At 42.2% G+C, this 19,177-nt stretch overlaps 1 protein-coding gene across 1 annotated transcript in view; it reads left to right on the forward strand.

Moving 5' to 3' along the window:
• AKAP13 (A-kinase anchoring protein 13) overlaps positions 1-19,177 on the forward strand; it is a 137,406-nt gene that overhangs the window by 2,454 nt on the left and 115,775 nt on the right. The window contains exon 3 of the mRNA XM_075714142.1: positions 8,418-8,714. Within this exon, the coding sequence (XP_075570257.1) occupies positions 8,418-8,714 (297 nt within the window). The remainder of the gene's footprint in view (positions 1-8,417; positions 8,715-19,177) is intronic.

The following is a 19,177-nucleotide window of genomic DNA, read 5'->3' on the forward strand; positions in this document are numbered from 1 at the left end:
CCAGTGTTGCTTCAGCACTGACCACTCTGATTTCAGTAAGAGAATGACTTATTTCAACCCAGCTCTTCCTCCTCCTCCTCCTTCTCCTCCTCCTCCTTCCTGAACTCAACAGTGAATCTATAATCATGTGTCTACACTGTATATTCAGCCAGTTGCCTTGGAGATGCTTGTGGTGACTCAGAGCTGGCGTTATTTGACCTCGCTGCAGGATTAGCCATGAACAAGAGACAGCGTGTGGGAGACCAGCCCTTGTTTAAACAGCCAGGCCCGGGCACTTAGCAAGTGCTCTGCAAGGAAACTCTTGCAAACAGCTTTTAGCCAAGTTCTCATCCTTCGCTTCCAGCTTTGAGCATTTTTCGTTTGTCCCTGCAATGCAAGACGTGTTGCACATCCCTGGGAGCACAGCTGCTCCTCGGGGACGGCTCAGGTGGGTGAAGGAAGGGCTGATTGACTCAAGAGCGTAGCGAGCCTCTCTGCCTGCCTGCCATGAACCTCCTCTGCTTCCCTCCTGGGCTTTGGAGGCTCTTCCTACATCCTTGTCCCAAGTCCTCAGAGTTTCGTATGGTCACCAGGAGGCCAGATGAAGTCCATCAGGGGCTGGGGTGAAAGGGGTAACCGTAATTCTGTTAAAGCTAATGTAAAAACAAACCCAGATTTAAGAAATTTTTTTCTTGACTTTGTCAGTGGTTTTGGTGACGTATAGAAAACAGAAAGACAACTTATTTGATTACATTTGCTGCCAAAATTAAGTAGAATGTTTTAGCAAAGCTTTCAAAGGAAATCACATTTAAAAAAATCTCAACAACGTGAAGTGGTTTTAGATGTGAAATTAAAGAAAATGGAATGGAAATATAAACTGTCACAATACCTCCTAAATTCTCATTGTGTGTGAAAATTCTCTATATCCTGAAAAACTTCACCTAAATAAAAGCTTACAACTGTAGAGTCAAATGACTGCTGCATTTTATATAATTACTAGAGCAACCTGCCTCTTTCTTTTGCTGTATTTATCATCAGCCCTAAACATTGAATATATATTGTTAACAGTACTGTTCAAATGTAAGCTTTTATTTCTGTGCATAATAAGAGAAAGGACTTCTGATTGTAAATTTATGGGAGTAGCTTTTTGTACCTGAAGATGTGGCTAAATGCAGATTCAGAAGTCACTCAAAGGATGAAATGCTACCTGTATTTTTGCACGTATTCTGAAGGATGGGATGGGGTGGTTATCCTGCCCCACTATTGACCATGTTACGAATTTAAGGGAAATAATTTCGCCTTGTAAGAAACAGATTCTCCTCTGAGCTGATGTGTCATAACTTGAAGTATCAAAATAAGCTACTGAGCTACAAGAATTAGGCAGCGGATGATGCTTTGTGTGCTTCCCGTAGCTCTTTTGCCAGCCTAAGGACAGACCAGATTACAGCGTCCAGCTAAGCGTCTGTCTGCCTTGGTGAAAACGTACCAAAACCTTATTTCACTGTTGCTTTAGTGTCGCCGTTAAAGTGCTTCTATTTCTAAATGGTCTGGTTCAAATTGTCCGTAATTGAAGAAGTTTTCCTCTGTACCAGAGGCACTCTGAGTTCTGCAGAACAATTTCGAACACTGTCTCGTCAGACACTTCCCACGTTAAGGTCCATCTGCGTGGCAGGCAGAGATGCTGGGGCACTGGATGTTGCTCTACTTTGGGTACCATCAGTTGCAAAAGCTTGGTCGCTGGAGTTTGGGTGTTAAGAAGATACCAAAAGTCCGAGCAGGGAAGGATGCAAAGAGGTGACACTAGCTCTGCTGCTATGGCTAAGCTGTTGTTGCTGCTGAAATTTTACAGTTGGGGATGGATGTGTCCGCTTACGCCACAGATGCTCATCCTACTTAGTGTTGGTCATAAACTGAGCTTTTCATCAAGCCCTTATTACTGTAGTAAATGAGACTGTCGTAATCTTTATTATATTTTTTCTTCCCAGCATCTCTGCAGAGTGGGGAGGGTAACAGAGACATTGAATTGCCAAGCAGATGGCATGTGGTAGTGTAGAAAGTCTGTGTTAAAGCAGGGAAGTGAAACTTCATTGCAAGACAGCAGCCTCATCGCCTGCCTCTGCTGCTAGAGCAGCGTTTCCCCTGCTGGAAAAAGAAAAACCTTATAATAAAAAGCCTCAAATTGTGATCCGGCAAACAAACCAACAAGAAGGAACAACCTCATCCCTGTCCACATGAGTCAAAAGCCCTGACCACAGCCTGCCGTGGGCAGTGGAGGCATCTCGGCATCGGGAAGCTCTTGGGCGGATTCGGAGAGAACTTTCTCGCAGAAGAAAGCTCACAGAGTGAGCTGGTGCGTGGTGCATTTAGTGCAGGTTGTGTGCCATCACGGTAACGGCTGCATTAGTGGGCACAAATTTTGCTTTGCGTTTAAAGACTGGAGTGTAGTATCTGGGAAACGCAGAGGAGCTCAGTGGAGGAAAATAGGGAGAGGCAGTCCAGTACTGGAAGTCCAGAGCTGCAGCAGCTCCTGATCAAGCAAGTGAAGGGTAAGAAATACCCTGTCTATAAGCTGAGTCACTGAAACAATAAGTAAGGTAATTTGTGAGATATAATTGCCTTTGTGTGTACTGTTGCAATGTGCTATAGCCCTCTGAGCCTTTGCTCTCTAATACCTAAATCACTTTTTCTTCTTGGTTGATCTCAGAGGGTGCGGGATTCTTGTGTGGGTTTCAGAGGGGAGGAGGAGCAAATTCAGAGGCAGAAAAAGGGCCTGAGAGACTCTGTCTGCTGGTAGCTGGTTGCCAGCAGTTTCCACAGGGCTGAAACACTCCCGTTTACTCCAAATGCCTTGACTCGCAGGGAGCTTTTTTCCTAAGCTAAGGTGGAGAAGCAGGTTCTGTCTTTTACTTCTTAATTCCTGTACTTCTCAGATTTTTTTTTTTCCTCTAATTTCTTTCTGCTAGTTAAAAGGATAGACTAAAATTAATTTCAATTAGCTTAGGCGTATGTTCATTTCAAACTTTTTATTTTACTCTGAAATGCTTTACATATGTTCATGTTTTATTCTTTTCTACCAGAGACTGTGTTTTCCCCTAGGAAACAACTTTTCATAGCAAAAGCTATATTTCATGAATTACAATCTTTGTACTGGTAGACCAAAAGGGTAAACAAGTTGCATAACAAATGACCACTTGGCAATACCAGTTGAGGATTTGAAAATACTCTTAATTATGAAACAAAAAACCCCCCTAAAATAGAATAAAATAGTATAGCCAAGAAGATTTTGTGCGGTCCATCCTCTTTGGTGTACTTAATTGCTCTAGGCAGTGTAATTAAAAGGAAATGATGCCAGTTCTAGATGACATCAGTCACAGGAAAAAGTGATTGAATCTGTATTGAAATTATTTATGAGGTAATGTGTGGGGTCTTACACTTCTATAGATTTTTAGGACATCTGCAGTATAAAGGAACTTAAAAAAATCTTTCTAAACTCTTCATATTAATGGCTGACAATTTAAAATGAACAGCAAAGGCTCCTGTCTGTTACTGGTACTCTGTCTATGTATTTCATAAGGTTTCCTGTGTTGCAAGAGTGAATACAATAACTGTGTCAATCATGCAAATGGACTTCAAATATGGGCTCTGATTTTCAGAACCAGAATTTGGGATTTCTGAAGCAGAAAAGAATGACTTTTCGGATCCCTTGATTTCCCTGTCCACAAGCCACCAGATGGCAACATCTCTTGGATTCAAATCCAAGATACTCCATGAGATTCACAACGTTTGTTGTCTGGCTTTCCTGCCCTGCTTAAATCTCTTTGTAAGACCTCTTTCAACCCAGCTCCACCACGGTAACTCAGAGGATGCAATTAGCACCGGAGTCCTTAGTCACCTACTAGGCAAACCCAAACATGTGCTTCCAGCAGGGCTTTAAATAGCTGCCCAGGCTGGGGGCCCATTGTTTGATAGCTCAAATGTGAATTCTGAAAATAGGAGGTTTGGACAGGATTTCCACTTTTAGAGGAGTAGGAAATGAAATCATGTTTTAGCAGAGCTCTGTTTAGGGGTGTTTTGTCTCCATGCACGCCTTGTTTAATGAGAAAATGTCCAGAGAGTTTTGCTGCCACCCTTTTAACCGCACCCCAGATGACAGACACAGGTACCAACTGGGTGGCCAGGTCTAAGGCCATACATTAACTCGTCTGTTAATTGCTTACAGCTCAGAAAACTCCACCTTTTCTTCTGCTCATTGTTTTGCATCGTTATCGTGTGGAGGAGGCAGTGCTATCATACTGATGCATCTCATCTTTTTGAGGATAAGTACAGAGAGACTAGAACCCTGGGTTCTTAATTTTTTGTTCTATGTATTGCCCAAAGCAAGTTTCAGTAAGTGGTCTAGTAAGAAATTATTTAGCTGAAGAGTTGTTGTCTCATTTTAAATAATTTTTAAAAGTGTGGTTTTACGTGAAGATGAGGAATTCACTTCAATGTGACAGAAGCAGTCTCTGCGCCCATCTCTGCATAGACTGAAATAGTTTTTTATTTTATTTTTCCTGCAATACATTGGCACTTCTCAAAACAGCTCCAAGTAGTGAATTGTTTTCAAAGTAACTGAGGAGCAGAAGGAGAAATGGGGCAAAATGCAATGCAGGAAGAATTAAGCAATGGGTTTTTTGACTTTTATCACAGTTAGGCCAGCATATAAATGAACTAATTTCACACTGTGGCAAAAAAAAAAAAAAACCATATAAAGAAGAGAAGCCTAGCTATACACGTGAAAAGGTTATTCTGTGCAGTCTGAGATGTCAGCAAGGTAGAAACACTGTCGTGTTTGTCAGAAGAGTTAAAATTTGAGCTGGGATAGTGCTGGATGAGAATAACAGTGTGGTGATGTTCAGTATTTCATCATTTGCTTTTGATTGCTATTTTGGCCAAAGGGCCTGGTTTCTGGAGAAGACTGAAGGCAGTTGGGGGGGTGCTGTACGCTATCATGAACCTGATCGTGTTGTAAAGCACGGAGATTTCTCTTCCCTTCTGCGGGTGCACTCGTCTGTGTGATTTATTCAGATGCATGTGTTTTCAGCCTACCAAAATGGAAACCTTTACAAATAGGCTATAAATAGGTTCATCAGTCTTCCTGACACACCCAGGATTTCTTTTACCTTTTTAATGAGCCAGACGTTTTTCTGTTCCACTTCTGCGGAAGGTGTCCAAGGGAGTTACAGCAGTCGATAGTCGAACACCCTGATGCTTGCAAAGTGCATGACTTGGTGCTTAACCCACGTTAGGAGAGAGCCCCGCCGTCTACCAGCCAGTGCAGAAAAGAGACAATCAAGAGCAATGGTGTCTATTTTGGCACTGCCCAGAGCTCTTTGTGATCTTGGGCAAGTTACTTAAACTCATAAAAACAGATTTGGGCTTGTTTTACAGATGATAACCACTTATCTCCTGAGAGTGCCAGAAAGCTGAGCTCACTTTTGCTAATGCTCTGGGAAAAAGGGCTGTTGAAGTTCAGATATTAGTCTAGGCGAAGGAAGCCACAGTCTTTGATGTGGAGAGAAGCGTTGCCCCACCGATGGTTCCTTCAGAAGATTCACGTACTGGGGACATGTTTGCTTACATCGTTCCTGTAGTGATTTCAAAGCAGAGGGGCAGAGACCTCTTGAGCAATCTTTTTAGTATTGGCCACCCTTGCTACTTACTGGCTCCTCTTTAGTTTGAACTGTTTGCCAAAAGTCAGAACCTGTCCCAGACTCTTACCCCCTGAGTCTGACATCTTCTTAGATGTAGGGAAGGAGAACATCAAAGCATTGCGAGCGGTTGCCTTTTCGAAGAACATGCCCCAGGGTTTAGCAGGATGCTTGTTTGATCCTGAGAGATGAAAATGGATCATCAGCTCTGTCACCTCCCTTTCAAGGCTGCACTAGATATCTGGGCGAGTGTCAAGAGAACCATCGCTGGCTGCAGATCAGAACATGGCCTGTTTGTCACCTCCCCTTGTGTTGCATTGAACAATCCTGTAGCTTTGCTTAATTTTGGGCTGGTGTTTCACGTACGCTCCATCCAAGGGAACTTTGTGTACATCCATGATGTACCAGTTTAAGGAGACCATATGTCTTGACTGAGGTTTCTCTAGTTGTTGTCATGACAGAGGAGCTTTTGCTGTCCCACAGAAGAGTTGTTTGGCTTCATGACAAGGAAATGACTGTCCCAAAGTGTTTCTTGTAGCTGCTCATGGGCCATGTTTGCCTTCCACTTCAATTGTGAAAGTCCACTGGAATTCTGGCAGAGTAGCCATAGTCTAGGTTATTTTGCAGGTGGGATTCTTGTGGGAATGGATAGAAAATAGTTTGGGGAAAAAAAAAAAAAAAGGTTTTGCTTTTCTCATGTTATTAAGGAGTCTTTTATTATGATTTTTTTTTTTAACTCTGCATTCTAGCGAACTTCTACTGCTTTGCATGAGGGAGAGCCAAGTTCGCAGCACTTGAGTCAGCTCCCATAGGGCATTCTCAGCAGGCTGCATGCAACTCCCTGCTTTTGTGGAGGTTTTAAAAAAAATTAATAAGTCTTACCAGCTCCTTATTCTGATGTCCTTAAGAAGATGAGCAAGGCAAGAAGGTGGAGGGATGTACACTTCTGAACTGGATTAAGGCGAGTTCCCCCAAAGTTGTACCATCTCCCCGCATCTCCCCTGAACATTTGAGGCTTCTACTGTGAGGATGAGTGGATTGGTTTCATCTGGGCTGCTGCGATCCGTGTCGCTGCCCGTCCTGTTGACTGGTGCTGTATTACAATGCACATGCAATATTTCCAAGAACAGCAGAAGTAGGTCTTCCTAATCTTATTCTTTTTTATAACGTCAATACTGGTAAATCTATTCCTTCAGCTTTCACATTATCCTCTCACTAATGGATGCCTGGTGCTGGACGGAAAGAAGTTTTCTCACCTTTCAGCTTCCGAGCCTCCTGGTTGTATTGAGCTATTGCAGTGATATCCGGGTGTGTTTTCATCCTCCCCTTCTACGCTTGGCTTTGATACCTTTCCTTTGCTCTCCTTAGGAAGCTGCGCAGCCTCGTCTCTGACAATTTTGGTGCTACCCCCGGTGTCCTAATAGCAGTTTTGACTTTTCAATTAACTTCAGGATCGCCTCTTTAAGCAGACAAAACCTGTATAGATGCCAAAAGCCTCAGAACAGATTTGGAAGGTTGGCTGAAAGACCATGAAGATTAGGGACATATTTTTCCTTTTGTCAGGGAAATCAACAGCAAAGGGCCCCGACACAAGAAGGAAACTTTCCCACTGACCACAAATAGGGGCTTAAATTGAATTTTCAAGCCTTTAAAAATAAATCGTCATTTTGTATTTAATTAAGCAGGGTTTCATGAATGTAGTAGTATGCTGAGGTCATGGGCAAAGAGAAGCTTTTCCAGTAATTAGCGCAGGGTCCATGCTGTTCTGGCAAAAACAGCCATGACATCAGTCTGAGACTGAAACAAGAAACTGTGCTGCACGGTGAACTTGAAACACAAACCTTATTATTGAAGGGGCTTGTCTGACAATTACAAGTGCTGGTTGTGTTGGACACATAGTATATTTTTCCTTTTAAAATTGCAAAAAGGTGTTGTGGGGGTTTTTTTTTTTTTGTTGTTTTTTTTTTTTTTTTTTTTTAGTTTGAGTCGTTGAAATTGCTGCCATGCCAGGGCATCCTTTCTCCTGTTTCCCCTGCCCTAAATAAATAAATGTTATCAAACTTCCAACATTCTTGTTTTGTAAATATGGAAAGTGGCCATTTCCACGTTTTTATTTGGCAGAAGCAGCTTAGTTCTAGTTTTGTCACGTGAACCCAAATGCAAAGGGCAGGTGCAGTGGTGAGCGTGGAATTGGAGGACACGCACAGGGCATGCCTGGGCAGGTCGCGCTCTTGTAGCCATTTAGGTCTTTGTTTTAGGTGAAATTGCAGTGCTTTCGGTAGAAGCCAAGTGTTGTGACAGCATTTGGAGTATGTAGTTTTGCAGCACTTGGATTCTAGTTTCTGGTGAGTTACTGGAGTCCTGTGGAGCTGGAAAAGAAAAGTTTGACTGTATAATCTGGCTTTTGGTACGTTAGCAAAATCTTCACTTGAATTACTTAATGCTCTTGAGTTTACTTGTCGCTGATTAAAAATAGCTGGTCAGATAAGGGTGGCTTGTGTTTCTTGGTTTATATTGTGACAGAGAAGAGTTACACATCTTTTCCATTTAAAGCCTATAAGAAATACTTATCTCTGATGATACATACAAATTCCCAAGATAGTGTTTAATTTAGAGTTGTGACCCTCAATAACATGCTCTTACCTGATTTAATGTAAAGACTATGCGTGTCAAGGGAGTTGCTCAGTTGTGTTTCTTCAGTGCCTGCAATTGTTTTTTTTTACCATTTCCCTTGGTTTTATTTTGCAGGCCATGACTGCTGTGAGACAGTGAAGGTGGCACTTTGTGCCTCTAGAGAAGGTCATCCTGTTCTGGTTGTGGCAGAAGAGAGTTTCCAGTTTGTCCAGGATGAAGCCTATGATGCCGCCCAGTTTCTGGCCACCTGCGCCGGCAACCAGCAGGCGCTAAATTTCACCCGATTCTTGGACCGGTCGAGACCACCCGCTGCCGATGTGGACTTTTTGGATGAGAAACTGGCTTTGGCGTTTCGACACCTGAAACTGCCGGCAGAATGGAACGTGCTGGGAGCAGACCAGTCCCTGACCGGTGAGGACCTCTAGGGCACGCGTGAGACTTGTGGGTTGGGAGAGAGGTAAAAAGCCTGGGAGAAAGGGTTCCCTGCTTTGGAAACCCTCCATGCATCTTTCAAAAAGTGTGTTGGCCTCCATGCTCGGAGATGGGATGTGATGTGTCCCAGCGTGCCCCTACAACATCTGCATCCTATGCTTTGCATTTCAGCCACCTGAAAATATGTAAGGCACTGATATTTTCTCTGTGTCTTCTCTTATGAAATAGCACAAGCTGTTGTAAATTGTCAGTGTTTAAAACACACCCAGAAGGGTTTTTTTTTATGCGTATGCAGTGTTACGTGTATCAGCATCACACTTCTCAGATTTCCTAAAAGAAACGTGTCTGTGCGTAGAAAGTCTGATGCTCCTGGGAATATTATCCTTGTGCCACAAAACTGGCGCTTTTGGTAAATGTTACAGCCCATGTGCAAAGCGACTGTAATGTGTAAAAACCAGCTAATTTTTCTTGGAGAAACTGGAGGTCTGTCCCTGAGGATTTGCAGCACATCCCTGGTTGTATGCTGGCTGGGCGAACACAAGCATTCCCCAAACTAAGCCTGGACAACTTTGCAAATAAAAGAGGGTGAAAGTGGGAAAGCCTGACCCTTAACCACAGCAGTGAGGGCTACTGAGAGCTTATAAATAAACCCTGAGGCCGGCCCAAAGTCTCCGGTGACTGCTGAAACAGAAGTGCCAAGGTGTTTGGGATGCTGTGGCATGTCCGTGTCCTTGGAGTTCTGCTTTTTTTTGTCACAGGCAAGCTTAAGGAAGCGTATTGAGGGACTGGGGGGCTAGTTGCAGTGTGTACAAATCCTTGCTGTAAATTTTCAGGGTATTTTGGCAAATAATTTCACTTGAGGAATGTGGCTGTGAGGCATCCGTTATCTTTTGTAGGATGCAATGGTGTAAACACTCAAAGAGGAGCGGGATGTGGCTTGCTTGGCTCAGCAGGCTCCGTTCTGTTCACCACGACAGGGTTTTCTGCAAGAGTTTTTCTTGCTTTATTTTTCACTGACTTGCTGACTGCTTTTGTAAACGTGAATACACAGGCAAGCAATTGAAGCAGTGTTAGCAGCCGTTAAAAGATTTGATCATATTTAATGGTTTCTGGATAGAAATTCAGATGCTGTCATATGTTCACAAGGAAATAAACACTTGGTATTTTTTTCCTCTGTGTGGAAGACAACTGCTGTTTCTTTATGAATTTAAAAAACTTGTAATAACACAGACATTTCTGGTTTAAGTGATAAAAACATAGTCAAAGTGATCTTAAATTAATGAAAACTTTTCTTGAAGCTCTGAATTGTTGCTGATTTTGCAGGAAGGCTGAGATCCGGTTTCTCTATTTGACTTTGGTTATTCTTTAGAAAATCAGCACTTGGGGAAATCAGGCCGTAGGATTTACATTGATTTGCTCAGCATGCGCTTGTGTGCCTGGAAGTCGTGATCCTGTGGGGCTCTGAATGCTAATGGACCTGCACTGCGCGTTTTGGCATCTTGTGGTGGGGTTTTTGTAGACAGAAGTGTAAGTGAATAAATACAATGACACTAAATGCAGCTTTCATTCAAGAATATTGGTGCTATAAAATACATTCCCTTGCAGTGAGTCCTTTCATAAATAACTGAAAAAGGGCAGTTTATTGATGTCTTGGTCTGTCTTTCACCTTCTGATTAGCTTTTTTGCCGGAGGCAGATTTATCTGGTAATTTTTTGCAGCGAGGTATTTATACATAGGGAAGGTGGGAGAATTTTGAGATTGTGACGAGAAGGATTTGCGTAAGCATCCCTTTGGTCACAAAACTGTTTTACTGGAGCGAGATGGAAGAGATGTCTCTGATTCCTGATGATTTCTACATTAGGAAAACCTCTGTGGTAAAATGTAGCACCCCTGTACTGGTGCTTGTGGGCTAATTTGTGTGGGGGAGCGAGAAAAAAGCACAGCAAAGGTTGAAGCTGTGGGAGCATCTGAACAAGGACGTGTGTTCTGGCCAGTGCCCCTCCAGCGGGACACCCCGTCCTGCGCTGCGTCACTACCTGTGACCAGCTATTCCAATTCATATTTCACGTTTCTCTAAATGTCAGCACCAGATGCTTCAAATAACCTTCTCGAAGGAGAAAATGCTATAGAAATGAGAACAAAAGAAAATGTCAGATCCCTTCTTGAAAGATTTTTAGCGCTGCCTCTAAGCTGGCACGTCTCTATGGGCTCTTGTGGGTTGGAAACAAAACGCTGCTGTTTAGCAAAACCTCTGAACGCAGGGGCGAGCTGGGAGCCTCAGCCAGCTCCCTGAGTGCAGCAGCCTGATGGGGAACTGCTGGTCAGAGATGGCTGTTGCTGTCAAGCACATTTAAAAGTTGAGTTTTCTAAGGACTGAAGTAGGAGTCCAGCTTTTACAAAACCAGTTAGGAAGTAGTGGCCCTTCTGCAGGCAGAAGCTGGGTAGAAGATCCACCATCAAGCACAGCTCTGCTGATCTTTGAGGAGGGGATGGCTCTATGTGGAGGCTTCTCCTTGCTTTTGCCTGCACCCAGCGCCGACCAGTCTTTGAGCAGAGGGCAGGGAGGTCATTGCCGTCGCACGCCTCGGAGGGCAGAGAAGCTGCTCAAAGTAAGAGCCAGCTCCATCTGCTGAGGCTGTTTAACTCATCTTTTGTGTCAGTAGGTTTGCGCAGTGCAAAGTGCGCGGTTAAGGTCCGTCCCACGGAGGAGGAGGAGGAGGCACGTAACGCCCCACGTGCTCCTGGGTACCAGCAGGCTGGCGGTCGCATCATTAAAATGATCTTCGGTGGTTTGCATTCATCCATGATTATTCCTTATGTTATCGCAGCATCAGCCCCCTTTCATCCCCCCTCTTTTCTAACACATTAGTAGGTTTGACGTTTTTTGTATGGATTGTATGTAAGTGCAGGATTACTGTGGACAAAGATATGTGAGAATCGTCTACTTGCTTACGTTCTGGTTACCAAACCGAGGTCTTTTAAGAGTTTGCCATTGCTCAAGATGAAAGGTACAGTATGGTCGTATAGCCAAATTGTTAAGAGCACGTCCTGTCAGCTGCATGTTAGAAATACCTCCAAAATTATTTAAAACTGCTGGTGGAAATTTGCAAAAATTCCAGTGACCTTTCTTTAATTTATTTATATGTAACCTACTTAAGTTAGCTGTTGCCATTTGACAAGAGAAATTTGTTCAACTTCAGTAATCCTTCAGTAATCCTGCTAGTCTCTTACACACTAGGTTGTCTTTACATTTATTCCTGTTATCTCTTTAGACATCATTTTCATTAAAACAAATTGAAAATAAATGAACATTTATTCCTGTGTTTTCATCAGGCCATTTTTCAAAACCCCACTACATTCATTTGAGTATCCTCATGCACTTTTTTTTTTTTTTCCCATTGTTCTGGAACAGCAAATGGTTTTACTGCTTAAAAAGAAACTGTCCCAAAATTCAATGCACTGAGCAGCATTAGTTAATCTAATCCTTACAGTAATATTATTGTAGGTATTTGGTTAACATTGCTCAGAACCAAATATTTACTGATATATATTACTCTGGTAGAGCATAAAAACTAAATATGTTTGTGATCACAAATCCTTAGTTCTTCACCCAAAATCCTTTGGAAAAAGGTGGATTTGTTTGGACCTCAGGAAGCTTTGAATGAACCCTTTGTGCCAAATTTAACAACAGACTGTGTTTTTGTAGGATTGGGGCTTTGATTACAGACTTTCTGTTCAGCAGCCAGCGGTGTGGAGCATGGTACCCAGCCTGGTCTTACCACTGACAGGAACGCTCAGGTGATGGAGAGCAGTGGCTGGACATCATGAATCCCTGATGGAAAAAGCGAGTTCAGAAACAGAATCCTCTCTCTTAAATCATTCATCAGTAGTCTCGTCTTACAGCTTTTCCTGCTTGCTTTTCTGTGGAAAGGTGATACTCTTGCCCAAATTTCTTATTTCTGATTCTTTGCCCTTCTGATTTGATTTGACTTTAATAAGGTGTCTAGGTAATAATTTCTTCATGGAATATTTTCCCCTTTAATGCATATATAAAAGCTATTCTCTCAAGCTTTTCCTCATGACAGCTTCTCTCAAAAGCTATACTTAGGTTTCAGGGTGTTTTGATCAACGTTATATTTCTGTGGAGAAGTAGCACAGTCAACCAACACCCGTGGAGCTGACTGGAAAGCAGAGAAGAAGGGACCTGTGCTGTTTTGGTCCTTTTTCCAGTAACCATGGCCATGTTTTTGCTGTGTGGTTTGTCCTTGGGATGTTGTGCATCTGACTTCTAAGTTGCCTTCCTGCTCTCTGTGTCTTTTATTTATCTCATTCTCCCTGAACCCACCTGCTGTGTAGGACACTTGAGGTGCAGCCTCCTATTTGCTATTTGTAGAAGGCCTCAGAGAACAAGTCTTAGCTTTTAATCCTTATCTTAGAGAAAAGGACCCCAGAAAGACTTGCATTAAGTGTCTGTTTACCCACAGATACAAAATATTTTACAGAGGTCCCAGGTAATGGGACTTTAGGAGAGTAAAATATCTTCTAGATCCCATTTGGTGCCATGCTAGCAGAACTGGGGATGAGAGCACCGAAGATTCCTGACTTCGGAGGTCCTTGGGCTCCATCCTCTCTTGCTGAGGCAGACAGAAGATGCTCGACCATTTGGCTGGATGAACTGGATAACGAAAGAAAGCCCGGCACGTGCTGAGGCTGAAGGAGGCAGCGGAAGCCGCGCCGTGCATGGTGCCATGGTCCTGCTCAGCTGGTGCAGCAGCACGTCCTTGCATTGCAGGGGCAGGGCAGGTGCACACTGCGTAGGGAAGGGATTTGCGCTGCAGGTAGAGTGTGTCTGAACCCCCTTGGGCAAGTGTGTCCTGACCTCCTCATCGTTTCTGTTCCGGGGCAGCTGCGTCCCGAGGACTGTGCTTTTCCCCCAGCCATTCGCTGTCCCCCTGCAGCAGGCAATTCCTGGGCCTCGCTCTTAATTATCTGTCTATCTGTATGAACTCAAATGGCACCCACGATTTCACAATATCCGTAATTGAGGATTACTTTTGTTAGCATGGTATTCCAAACGCAGAATTACTTTCAGGTGCCATATAATCATGTCCAACTTAATTATTACAAGTGCACTGTAACTTTCTAAAGAACATAGTTGTTACTGCTGTCAAAAGTAGGGTTATTTACTGTTCTCAGTGACATTTAAAGGCAGCTGTTTCAATGGAACGGATTGTTACATTTTATATCTAGAAATCAAAATTTAATATGTATTCTGAGGATGTATGCAATGTAAATACAGGATTGTGATTTTCCATTTTAAATGAGTGAAGAGAAAATAAGCTAACTAGAAAATCAGAACAGAATATTTGGAGGTATGAGTAATGATTATGGCTTGTTTGTGTTGCAGTGGGGAAAAAAAGGCAGGAAAAACATTAGGGAGGATCCAAGGCTCAGGTGTGAAAAGCTTAGAGAGCATAATCCTTGAGTTATCTATCAGTAGTAAATAGATCACTTTCAAAATCTCTTTTAAGTAATATTCTGACAAAACCTTTGAGGAAACAGTCTTTTTATTTTGCTCATTAAAAGTAAGCAGTGAAACCCAGATCTATGGTTACAGTTTCGGTTGTGTGAGCTTCCTGAGATGGTGCTTCCAGGAACGAGTTAATGTTGGCAGAGGGTTGTGGTGATCAACCACTGTACGGAGCCGTTCCTCGTGGGAGAGTAAGGAGCCATCCCTTTGATGAGCTGTGAGATAGTCAGCCATGATTACAGGTAGATAACCAGGAGACCATCTCATTAGATAAAACATTTAACAGCTCCTTAACTTTAGGAACACAGTTACTGACATCTTGAATACGTACAGCTTCCCAGAAATGCTGCAGAATAAACATCCATGTGCAGTAAGTACTGCTTGAGAAATGAAACCCCGTGAGCTCGCCAGGTAGGAGGTGGGTGGAGAGGGAAATGCTTTGTCCTGGTTTGAAATAGTCTGAACGGATTTGGGTTATGGGTTTAATAACTTTACATACAAACCCAGTAGGATTTCAGTGTGCACCACCACATGAGTGTCACCATGATTTGAGATCATTAATTTGGTTTTTTTTTTACAGAAAGGGAGAATGTCTGAAGAGAGAAAATAACAAAAAAAGTGCCTTATTTTAAAGAAAAAAGCGAAAAGCCTAAAAAACCTTTAAGAAGGTTTCAGAAATAGCTAGAAGGAAATTTTATTATTAGGAGCTAACATTTTTTTCCATGGGAGGATGTTAAAGATATGCAGCTGATGATGTTCTTCAGACATAAAGCTTTAATCTGTTCATCTGCTGCACTCTTTTTATAGTTTCTTGTTAAACCCTTTCAGCGTAATAGTTACAGGTATTCTTTTTGTTGGGTTTCCAGTCTGCTGCTCACCACCTTCTCTGCCCTCTGATAAAGGACTGTATGGTATAAATCGACATGATCTTTTCTGTGCCAACAGCACAAAGTGGTCTGTTCAGCTTGATAAGATGTAAAAAGTCTTTCCCATTCGTAAGTTTAATGCCCTCTGCAGTGGAAAATGGGAAGCAGAAAATAATTCTTGTTCAGGCAGTGTCTGAAATGTGCTGCTTAGTACTCAGATGTACTGCTCAGTCTGTGGCTGAGAAATCATTGGCATGAGAAAGTTTCTATTCCCTTTGATATTAGTGGGAACAGGGATATGAAGATCCTTTGGTGTGCTTTGAAAAATGTCTTGTTTATAAAATTAAAGAAGAATTACCCACACATCTTTTTATTGACTGAACTCATAACTCCAAACACAGCATCTTTGCCTTGACCTTTCTTCGGTACTGTTGTCTGCTGGAGCCTACTTCTAGGACCTCAGCGTTCAGTGATAGCTTGTTTCTGGTTTTTGCTCCCCGTGTTTCTCAAGGATTGATCTGAGCAGTGAGAACATTTCCAGCAGAAAACAAAATTTTGAGACCAGATTTGATGGTAGATTTCAAAATTGCCAAGTATATGTGATTTTGGGTGAGAACCAAGTGAAGGTCACCGTCACAGGAAGACTAGCAAGAGATGCTAGCCAGTCAATGGCTGTTTGTTCCTTGATGAGATGTCTCAGGGCATGGAGGATAAACTGAGCAGTTAGGTGTGGGTTGCTCTATATAAAGAGTGATCTTTAAAAAGGAACAGGTGTTTTTTTTTTTTTTTCTGTTATTTAATCAGGATTAAAATGAAAGTTTTTACTTCGAGAACAGTTTGTGTCTTTTTGGATGTGTCATACCTAAGCTTTTTTTTTTCTTCAATGTTTATTTGTTTTGTGCTAATAGCACCTTAAAACTTAATCCTTTACCATTAGCAAAGTACATTTGACAGTCTTCTATGGAAATTTTGTCCTTAGTTACCCAGATAAACTGTCTGTTCATGTGTCACAGCTGAAAAAAAAATACATAAAAATAATATATTTAAAGTCTTATGTTTTGCCAGCTGGATTAGAGTGCCCTGCCATTATGGGACAATAATCATATGTTTCAACTCTTGCCTATTACTAGGAAATGAGAAAGGAACAAAACAACTTTTGCCTTTCCAGTATCATGTGTCTTGTATTTCCACAATTTCCTAATTACAAGAAGCTTTTTGTTGACATTCAAAGGACAGCCATTTTAAGACGAGGAGCTCATGCTTGATAGGAGAAGAAGCTCTAGCTATTGGATGTTAAAGCTTTTGCTATTCTTCCATGTCTGGGACGGGCATTAAAACTTTGAAATAATTGACTGAATTTCCAACATTTGGTGCTACAAGCTTCATCCCTCCGTCTTCCTCCCGTCTCCATCCAGCAACACTCCTGTACTTGATACAGACCAGCTCTTGTCTTGTTCTGAGCAACACTGTACACCAACAGATGTATTTTTCATTATATATTAGTAGTTAATCCAGCCAACAGATGGCACACGCCTTTTAACTGTAGCCATGTTAAGTTTTGCACACTCCAAAACCTCCTGAAGCCATTGCCTGGGGCCCCTGCAGTTGTTCTATATACAGTACTTTGTCTCTTTGCTGCCATCATTTGTGCCCATCTGTTAGAATGGCCTCATGCCAGTTTATATGTTAGACAGATCTTTCCAAATAGACTTGGATAGTGAGTTTGTACGTTTAATATGCTCTGGATGGCAACACTCCATGTCTTCTCGTACAGATCTTCTGTGCACGTCGTCGGTGCTCAAAGGCATTGGAGCACAGCCACATTCAGTTCAGTTGTGTTTGTAGACACCTCCATCCAAACGCTGGGACACTAATTTGCTTGTCCACTAATTTGATGATAAAGAAGATTGTTTTAAAAGAATGGGAAAAAGGTGGGATTTTCAGAAGTTGCAGTCATATGAGCAGATTACATTAGATGGGCATTTGAGACAATTGGGAGGGGGCATTTCATCTATGGAACTACGAGGCAGAGAGGGGCATCCAGTTGGATCAGGGACAAGATGAGTACTTCCCTGTATCTTGCAAAGCTTGCAATTGATAGTTGTGTTTATTGCTGAACCATGAGTTGGTGACTAGAAGATGCTTCTACCTAACTGTAAGGCGCTCAGCTGAAGGAGGAGGAAGCATTTTGGTCCAGGAACCCGTGCTTATGCTTTGCAGGTCTATGCTGCTCAGTTTTGGTGCAAGGCTGTCCACTTTAGTTAGGAAGTCCACTTCCAGTTAGGAAGATGATTTTTCCTTTCAACAAAGCAGCTAGAACAGGAGATCCTGTACTAGAACAGATGTGGTCAGACCAGTGCAACACATTCTTTATTTGGACAGCAGTTGTTTGCTGTAACAGAAGTGCTTCTGTGCTTCCTACATCTCAGTAGGAAGAGTTGTACTGCTTTAGTTCTGCTAGCTGACTCTGCCAGTGTGCTAGTACAGGTAATGTAGGAGTATTGTGCAAGTTCATTGAGTGAAACCTTGGGCATCTGCTTTCACTCTAGATAAGTCCCACATGTATCATCACTTTCTCCTTTTTGCAACCTCATCAGTAGCCTTTCCTTTATGTCTGTCTATATAGTGTCTATATAATTTTTCATTATTAAGTCCAAGATTGTGACAACCGTGGATTAACTACCTTGTTGCGTTGTTTATTTCTAAAGCATTACATTCCATAGCACTTAATACCAAAATCCTTGTCATTACTCTCCCACAGGCTGAGAATTTGTTTCTGAGTGAGCTCAGCTACTCCCTTTTTCTCTGATCAGCTGGAACCTCCATTCAGACATGCTCATGTATTCAGGACAGCATGGTTTTGCTTTACGGTAATCAAGAGGAGGTTAGGGGGGAAGGGTTGGTTTGTAGCCCAGAGACCTAGTTTGGAGTCATTTGGAAGACAGACTGTGCCAGAACGCTTTTGGTTCTTGAATACAGATTAGTTCTTCAGAAACTGATCCAAAATGTCAGGAAAAATTGTGTGTCAGGCAGGGGAGAACTCCCCATTTTTGCTTTGTTTTTCACTGAAGGTCTTAATGATGTCCCTTAAGAAAGCAACTAAGCCAGAAAAACAACAACACTTTGAAGAAGTGATTTCTCTTGGGGCATACTTCTTGAGGATAAAAATACTTAATTAAATCCTAAAGCCATTATGTACTTGCATTTTTAAACCTGCTGTATAGGTTTGGCTGGCAACCAAATTAACAACCCAATAAGTCACTGCTATGATATTAAAGGTATTATACCAAGTGTGCTCATTGGCATGGTTTACCGAGACCTAGTTGGTGTTTTGTTGTTGTTGTTGTTGCTGCTGCCAGTCAATACTGAAATCTTGTTAATTAAAAGAACAAATTTTTATTTCTCGCTTTTTTTTTTTAAACCCAAATGCTTTTGCCTTTCATACAGAAGTAACAGGCTTTCATCTGCAAATTCTATATTTCAGCAGTGCATCTGGAGCTCATTTCTGGTTGAAGCTTTTCAGAGCATCATTCTAGGGCTGCAGCTTTTAGAGTAGGGGGATATTTTTGTGATGAAAGCTTAGGCTCAGAAGTGACTTTTACCAAATTAGAAGGTCATGGTTATTAAACATGAAAAGCAGCAGTGGAGATTGCTAGTTTATAAATGCTGCTACTCAAACTGATAGAGCTACTGTATTAAGCTAGGAAAAGCTGTTTTGAAGCATAATCAAGCCAGGAGAGCAAAATCCTCACCTTTTTGTGTCTACATGAGAGGTTAACTGTTCTCTTTTATAACTGCTTTAGATTTGCGCTTCCAATGTAGTTGATCTTTTTCATGCCTTGATTCAAATCAGCGTCCTGTTAAATAACAAAACTTGTCTGTTCCTAAAACCTGGTCCTGGGTGTGTGAGGAGAAGGCTTGAACATCTGGAAAAACCCACCTGACCAAGCCAGGTTCTGTTTGGAAGTGCTGCAACTTGGTGGTTGCCGTGGCTGCTTATAAAACGGTGGGTTTTTTCACATTGACTTCTGTGGTCAGTCTCACCC

This window comes from Pelecanus crispus, chromosome 7 (genome assembly GCF_030463565.1).
Source record: "Pelecanus crispus isolate bPelCri1 chromosome 7, bPelCri1.pri, whole genome shotgun sequence".
Classification (NCBI taxonomy): domain Eukaryota; kingdom Metazoa; phylum Chordata; class Aves; order Pelecaniformes; family Pelecanidae; genus Pelecanus; species Pelecanus crispus.